Here is an 8,749-nt window from a genome sequence, read left to right as displayed (position 1 = left end):
TTGTTTGTTCATATGCAACATGCTCCACAAAACCTTTTTGTATGCATTATTGTGTGTAGTGTACTGTTTGTGTTGTCTTATGATAATGAAAGAAGGGAAAGGGTGAAATCTCATGCTGGCACATAGCACCAAAGGGGCCACCAAGCTTAACGTCCCCATCCAACAGACGGTTTGGCGTCAACAGTGTCACTGCACTCACTTTCTGAGACAATGCGGAGAGGTTTGGTATTAAAAACAGGCCATTGATGCAAAGCTTGGTGGTTATGAACTTTATGCTGTTACCTCTCCCCCCCTTGCCAACCAAATACTGGCAGTAAAAATTTTCCCACCACCAGGATACGAGGCTTATCCCGGGGTCGAACGCCATCACACAAGCGTGAAGCGTGCGTGAGCGATCTCGGGCTTCTCGGCGAAGGAAGCAGGTGACAAAAACCCACTGGTAATAATTAAGCGCCGACTGCGGCAAAGATACGCCTGTGTAGTCTGTGATGAGTTCACTCACTTATTGTGACGAAGAGACTTAATGATGTCACCACGTCGTTTATAAAAGGAAAAGCAAACGTATTTAAGCTCGGTTTTTGCTTGAAGTTAACCCAGAATTCGGTTCACATAGTTTTTTTCTTGTAATGTAGCTTGTCACCATCTTCTGTTGATCGATACGAGCGTTAGTCGAACATCTTTCTGTGTTCTTTGATGTACGTCATATTTGGTGTCAATTTTGAATGTGTTTACTGGTCGTTTCATGTTAAGAGGTTTATTGTTTGCGTGAGACGAAAATGGATAAATGTCAACACATGAAGGCATTTGTGTCTAATGCAATTCACTATCTTAGGTTTCAAAATGACGGGAAAATAAGTTTACTTCAAAGACACTTACAGGTAAGGCGATCTGCTTGTCATGAACTGTTATGCCTCTACTCCTATTGTATAGTATTTGAGATATTTGCCAATCTTTGTCGATAACATCACATTCAGGCCTTAGCTATTGGTAACTCGTATCCTAATTGTTTTGTGTACCTAAGCGAATTTCGCGTTTGGATGATTTTAGCTATGAATGAAAACACCATATTGGACAGGTGTTTCCTGGTCGTAAAATGAAGTATCAGCTATTCCGATCTTGTTTATGATCGCAAGAGGGAAAATGGTCTGTAGGGAAGTATTCTCTTCTCGATATAATAGTTGTAGAACTTCGAAGAAAGTTCGTAATCCATCATTAAGTAAAGGCCTACGTTTAATGGAAGCTAAGAAATGATCCAAGTCACAATCAAACTCAGATCAATGGTGTTCGTTGAAAATGCCATCAGGCTCAAACTGTACTGAATTTAGTCAAGAGACATTGAGAGACGACAACCAGTCTTGAATATATTTGTGAAATAACTGGAATCGATTGAAGTCAGAAAAATGTAATGTGTTACTTAATGAGCTCCGCCGGATCTGATCATCGTATTGAAATGTAGGCCAAAGTTCAAGAAACAAGAACGTGTTAGCACTTATTTAATCTTGGTAACAACCAACTTATTGTGGTGATTGACTTCAGAATAATGCAACAGCAAGTAGCGGCTGTGAAGACATAGGTAAAAGAGCAGTTACGATGTGCTGCGGTTGAACTTTACGAAGTTACCGTTGTTCATGGTCCAGCATCGCAAAAAATTCTGATTATACATTAACTGTCAACATGTGAGAGCAGCTATATTATACTGACTTTGCTGCAACCAATTCACATCTTTCTGTTTGAACATTAGGTCCTATTATAAATGAACTGCCCAACCTCGTGGGCGGTCACCACCAGAGTGTGATTTATGGTAGCTTAACTACCAAGCTACATAAAATGCGATGTAGCCCAAAATGGTCAATTTCAAGAGCTGTTTTACTATCACTGTTACTTTTTGTGCTACCTTGTTATCTCCCAACTTTACCACACCACTAGGTTATCTTAAATGTGTGTATTCCTCACAACAAATCCTTCAGTCTTGCCACAATCTTGCTTAGACTCTACCTTCCATATGTCCCAGTCTCCAGCTAGTGTCATTATCATCACATCATCTGTGCCCCATTGCAAAGTTCTGTCAGTTTAATATATTATTAATAACATTTTCTTGTTCACTGTTCAAATTGTGGCATCCTTAACTCTTTCTGCAGTCTGTCATCTTAGCAGTCAAAAGGCTGCTACGCATCTTCCTCTCCTTTCCCTACGCTTCCCTCCAATGAACAAACTAAATAAATTATCTCAGCACTGAAGACAATAGAACCCACACACTCGTTTGCTTCTTCACACTGTCTTCTTACGTTGGCTGGCACAGCCACCTCATATTGCACTTACTGGGAATCGATGATTGGCTTTCTGACACTTATTGCATCGTCCTGAGGCATGAGGGAGTGTGTTATAGCATACTTGCAAAGCTTCTAACAAAAAACCTCAAGCCTCTCATTACTTCATCAGTTAAAACAATTGTGCCCTTGTTGTTGTTGTTGTTGTGGTCTTCAGTCCTGAGACTGGTTTGATGCAGCTCTCCATGCTGTGCCCTTGTTATTTTGTATAAATATTTCTAGTTTTTCCAGTGAGTCCAATTTCTTTCCTTGTTGTAGTGTATGTAATACAGATCTTGAGCCATTTCAGAAAGTGGAGGTCAAGCAATATGGTTATCGATCTGTCAAAATTGTTTACTTCAGAAGAATCTTTGTAATCATTACATCTTATTTTAAAACTCATCTCTGCCTGTACTATATATTTAGCTTCAAATTCCATTTCTCATGTACTGTGTATGGTTTCATCATTAGGAAGACATTTATTTTATTTATTTATTGTCTTTTTTTGCATAGGCCTCATCAACATTTTCTATATTATAAAAAGATAATTAACCATGTCATCAGTAGCCACACTTCTTTCTACATATCACAATTGCCTCCAGCAGTAACAGCTTCACTGTAACTACCTTCAGGCATACTAGAAATGAGTATAGCAGTAGCTCATTAACAACAACATTACTTAAATGAGGAGCAGTATCATAAAAATTATTTTCTTCTCATGAAATTGTAGACCTTTGGTCTGTGTCAACATGCAACTTGGCCACCGTTACTTTAAGTATTTCACATCCATCTACATTTTGTAATAACTGCAAATACTCGCCTACTTTTCCTATGTCACATTTTTATTGTGCTTTCTCCTTTGATTATAATAAAAGTCTTGTCAAATCTTTCCGTTCTTGCAAAATGTTATCCACAAAGAACATTTCTTCATTTCAGGACTGGCTCTTACCTGTTTTCACATTTCTCATTGTCCATCCTATATTCATAGCCTTAGTCATTCAAACCTAGACCCCCAGTGGGATGACTACTTGCTCCTTCTCTTATATGATTTGCATGGTCCCCCTCTTGTAGCTCGCTGTTGCATTTGTCTGTTGGCATAGTCCATATCAATTTAGGCAGGCTAGGAGAAAATCTTACCCTCACAGTCTCGGATGTTATTGAATTTAGCATATTTTAAAATGAAGTTCTAAGGAAGGAACATGTATTTTTTTTGTTTTCACCAAAAAAATTTCTGCTCCGAGATACAGCCCTCCAAAGATGACACTGCGCATACCATTTTTAAGATGTGAATTTTGGAAAAAATTTTAAAACAGTTCTAGATTTTTTTATTTGAAAGATAATCACTTTGTGATTACAAAGAAATCCTCCATTTGGACTTATTTGTCAAATTCTTTTACTATAGCATTCCCCCTGCGGGTTTGGGGGTTAGAATAGACCTGTAGTATTCCTGCCTGCCTTAACAGACGACTAAAAGGAGTCTCACATGTTTTGGCCTTAATGTGATGGTCCCCTCTCGGGTTTGACCTCCATCTTTCTAAATTTTCCTGAAGAGTGAGCCAACTGGGGAAGGGCGCCTTACATGCTGCATTGTGTCTATCGTGCATTGAGGTCTTTAGCCCACTTTCTTGTCATCACATTGCAGTCCTGCTCATTCTCCATCTCTTGGGCAAGGACACCTTCCTGGGTGCGTTTTCCACCATGCATTATGCAATGTCGTGTTTTGCGCAGACGATGACCATGGACTTCTTAGCACCTCATATCCAGCACAGTAGCCAGTCTGTTGTGGTGGGGCCACCATGTACCCTGTTGGTTGTAGCCCCCTGACAACAAAGGCATCACTGTGCTGATACCTGCTCCGTTAACTCACCACGTATGCCATGGAGTAGATGCCCATCTCCCTGGGGCATTGGGATTCCCGGCAATGGCCATTCTGCCAGGTGATCCTTGCTGAGGCCGGGTGGCGCCCGTGGGGAGGGCCCTTGGTCAGAGTGGGTGGCATCAGGGCAGATGACACGCCATGAAGCATAGTACGTCATCTCTTGCTGGTGGTTCGCTGCCAGCAGCCTCTAAGCGTGCAAAGTCTTAACTTCAATGCTGAGAAATATGACCCCAAATCGTCCATCTCCCTGGCCACACCATGGGAGGAATGCCAGGCTAAGGATAGCAGTGAAGCTTATTCGCCCCAGTACCTCGTATGTACGAGAGTTGATGGGGAATCTTTCATGTCCATGAAGCCTCAGTTTTCTATGGAACATGTAGAGGACAAGCTTTCGGAAGGTGGAGGGCTTTTCCAAAATGCGCTTTGGGCGAGTCTTGATTAAAACAGCATCCAATGCCCAGTCATGGGCATTACTCGCTTGTGACAAGTTGGGGGATGTTTCTGTTACCATCACTCCCCATAAGAGCTTAAATACGGTCCAGGGTATTATATTCCACAGGGACCTTCTTTTGCAATCTGGCGACGTGCTGCGCACCAGTTTAGAGCGGTGAGGTGTTCATTTAATCAGGCGCATCCATCGGAGTCCGAGGGATAATCAGGTAGCCACCGGTGCCTTCATCTTGACCTTCGAGGGTGACACATTGCCTGAGAAGGTCAATTTGATGGTCTACCGCTGTGATGTCAAGCCATATATACCTCCCCTGATGTGATGCTATAAGTGCTGGAAGTTCGGCCTTATGTCTTCCTGCTGTACTTCAAAGTGTCGCATGTCATAATTGTGGACGTCCATCTCATCCCAATACTCCATGTTCCCTGCCTCCCATCTGTGTCAACTGCAGAGAGCATCATTCAACTTGCTTGCCAGACTGCAGGATTTTACAGAAAGAGAGGAAAATCTTGTAATAAAAGAGCCTGGACTGACTGACCTACACTGAGGCTAAGAGGAAATTTGAATGCCTACATCCTGTGGCTATGACCTCCTCTTACGCCACTGCTACGAGAACAGTTGTTGCCCCATCAGTTCCTCGCATTCCTGTTGCAGCCTCTAACAACCGTAAGACTACACCCGCCCCCTTGACGGTGGGGGGCACTTCCCTCTTTGTTGCTCCCGCATCTCCTACATCGGGAGCAACGGCCTCCAACCATCGGGGCTATCAGTCCCCACTTCTGAGCCAGAGAAGTGTAAGTCTTCTTTCGCTTCTCTCTCTAGGAAAGGGTCCCTTGGGTCACTCCCTTTCAAGGTTTCTGCTAGTGGGAAAGATGACACCCACCAGTGCCTGAAGAGAGCAAAAGCAGCTGGTCGTAGGGCTTCACACTCATTCTCAGTCATGGGAGCTGAATCAGTGAAGTCCTCCCAGCCAGGGAGACCCAAGGAGCAGTGAGAGAAATCCAAAAAGAAGGTTCCCAAGACCAAGGGAATTGCGGTGGCACCCACACCCCCACTACCTACAAGCTCTGAGGATGAGGTGGAGATTCTGGCATTCGCTGAGGACCTAGATCTCGCTGGATCCTCAGAGACAATGGATATAGACTGCTCGGGCAAAAAGTCGGTAGCAGCAGGTGACCCTGAGGCGTAAACTGCCTCATTGAATGTTCCATGCCTTCCCAGTCTCACAATGACATCATCCTCCAGTGGGCTTGAGGCGGTTGTTTCCACTGTGTGGCTGAGCTATGGCAACCGTTAAGCTTTACGCCTGCTTTCTGCATTGCCCCCCAGGAGACCTGGTTCCCAGCAGTGCCGACCCCTGCTCTCCGCAGCTATAAGTGATACTGCAGGAACCGTAGCAACTATAATCGATTGTCAGATATAGTTTACGTTTATGTCCTAAACTCAGTTTGTAGTGAACCTTGTGCCCCTTCAAACACCTCTTGAAGCTATGGCTGTCAGAATAAGGACGATGCAGGAAATAACTGTCTGTAATGTATATCTTTCTCCAGATGGTGCAGTGCTCCTGAACATATTGGTTGCACTGACTGATCAACTCCCTAAACCTTTCCTACTTTTGGGAGATTTTAATGCCCATAACGCCTTGTTGGGTGGCACCGTGCTTCCTGGACGAGGCAAAGATGTTGAAACTTTGCTCTCTCAGTTCAACCTCTGCCTCTTAAATACTGGGGCTGCCACACATTTCAGTGTGGCTCATGGTAGTTACTCGGCCATTGATTTATCAGTTTGCAGCCCAAAACTTCTCCCATCTATTCACTGGAGAGCACATGATGACCCGTGTGGTAGTAACCACTTCCCCATCTTCTTGTCACTGCCCCAGCATCAGGCCCATGGATGCCAGCCCAGATGGGCCTTAAACAAGGTGGACTAGGAAACTTTCATCTCTACTGTCACCATTGAATCTCCCCCACACAGTAACATTGATGTGATGGTTGAGCAGGTGACTACAGCAATCATTTCCGTGGCAGAAAACACGATCCCTCGCTCTTTAGGGTGCCCCTGGTGAAAGGCAGTCCCTTGTTGGTCGCTGGAAGTCCCTGATGCGATTAAGGATCATCGGCGAGCTCTACAGCAGCATCCTTCCCTGGAGCACCTCATAGCCTTTAAACGTCTCTGTGCCTGCGTTCACCAACTTATCAAATGACGGAAACAGGTGTGTTGCTCGAGATATATCTTGAGCCTTGTGTACCATGCGTCATCTTCCCAAGTTTGAACAAAGATCAAATGTGTTTTCGGTTACCAGACGCCAACAGGTGTTCCCAGTGTTAAAATAAATGACGTGTTATCTACTGACAAAAACGCGATTGCCGAGCACTTTGCTGAGCACTGAGATTGTGCCTCTGCGTCGGAGAAATACCCCCCCCCCCCCCCCCCCCCCCCAGCCGTTCGTGTTCTCAAACGGTGGCCGGAAGGGAAAGTCCTCTTATTCACTATATGCCACAGTGAATCCTATAACACCCCATTTACAGAGTGGGAGCTCCTCAGTGCCCCTGCACATTGCCGTGACGCAGCTCCTGGGCCAGACTGGATCCACTGTCGGATGATTAAGCATCTCTCATCTGACTACAAGCGACATCTCCTCGTCATCTTCAACCGGATCTGGTGCGATGGCGTCTTTCCATTGCAGTGGCAGGAGAGCACCATCATTCTGTTGCTCAAACCTGGTAAAAACCTGCTTGATGTGGATAGCTATTGGCCCATCAGCTTCACTAATGTTCTTTGTAAGCTGCTGAAACGTATAGTGTGTCAGCGGTTGGGTTGGGTCCTGGAGTCACGTGGCCTACTGGCCCCATGTCAGGGCAACTTCCGCCAGGGCCGCTCTACCACTGATAATCTTGTGTCCCTCGAGTCTGCCATCTGAACAGCCTTTTCCGGATGCCAACACCTGGTTGCCGTCTTTTTTGATTTACGAAAAGCGTATGACATGACCTGGTGACATCATATCCTTGCCACATTATACGATTTGGGTCTTCACGGCTTGCTCCTGACTTTTATCCAAAATTTCCTGTCGCTGCATACTTTCCATGTCCAAGTTGGTGCCTCTCATAGTACCCCCCCATATCCAGGAGAATGGGGTCCCGCAGGGCTCTGTATTGAGTGTCTCTGCATTTTTAGTGGCTTTTAATGGTCTAGCAGCAGCTGTAGGTCCGTCTGTCTTACCTTCTCTGTATGGAGACGACTTGTGCACTTCTTACTGCTCCACCAGTACTGGTGTTGCTGAGTGGCGCCTACAGGGAGCCATCCAAAAGGCGCAGTCATGGACTCTAGCCTTCAGTTTCCAGTTGTCGGCTGCAAAGTCTTGTTGTCATTCACTTGTCGGTGTCGTATTGTTCATCCAGAACCAGAACTTTACCTTGATGATGATCCACTCATTGTAGTGGAGACATATCGATTCTTAGGACTGGTTTTCGATGCCGATTGACTTGGTTTCCTCACCTTCGTCAGCTTAAGCGGAAGTGCTGGCAGCACCTTGATGCCCTCCACTGCCTGAGCAGCACCAATTGGGGTGCAGATCGCTCTAAGCTGCTACATCTCTACAGAGCCCTTGTTCAATCCTGCCTTGACTATGCGAGTCTGGTTTATGGTTTGGCGATGCCCTCAGAATTGCATTTATTCGACCGAGTGCACCACTGTGGCGTTGACTAGCAACAGGAGCTCTTAGGACGAGTCTGGTGACCAGTATCCTAGTGGAGACCAGAGTCCCTTCATTACAGGTTAGGTGTGCACAAGTGCTTGCCAGTTACATTGCACACATTCGTAATTCTCCTGCACATCCGAATCACCATCTCCTTTTCCCACCCATGGTGGTTCATCTCCTGCTTCGGCGGCCCACATCAGGGCTTCCAATTGCAGTTTGGTTCCAATCCCTTCTTTTCGAAATGGAGTCCTTGCTTTTACCACCTATACTTGAGGTCCATTCACATACACCTCCACGATGTACACCTAGGCCACAGCTTCGCCTGGACCTTTCACATGGCCATAAGGACTCAGTTCACCCGGCGACTCTCTGCTGCCACTTTCTCTTGATTCTTGACATGTACTGAGGCCACAAAGTGA

The 8,749-nt window shown here is 45.3% G+C and overlaps 1 protein-coding gene across 1 annotated transcript in view; it reads left to right on the top strand.

Moving 5' to 3' along the window:
• The first annotated feature begins 710 nt into the window (after positions 1-710).
• Positions 711-8,749, top strand: part of LOC124545353 — a 174,118-nt gene continuing 166,079 nt past the window's right edge. The window contains exon 1 of the mRNA XM_047124254.1: positions 711-878. Within this exon, the coding sequence (XP_046980210.1) occupies positions 777-878 (102 nt within the window). The 5' untranslated portion in view covers positions 711-776. The remainder of the gene's footprint in view (positions 879-8,749) is intronic.

This window comes from Schistocerca americana, chromosome 8 (genome assembly GCF_021461395.2).
Source record: "Schistocerca americana isolate TAMUIC-IGC-003095 chromosome 8, iqSchAmer2.1, whole genome shotgun sequence".
In the NCBI taxonomy this organism is placed as follows: domain Eukaryota; kingdom Metazoa; phylum Arthropoda; class Insecta; order Orthoptera; family Acrididae; genus Schistocerca; species Schistocerca americana.
This window is presented reverse-complemented; position numbering and strand designations above follow the sequence as displayed.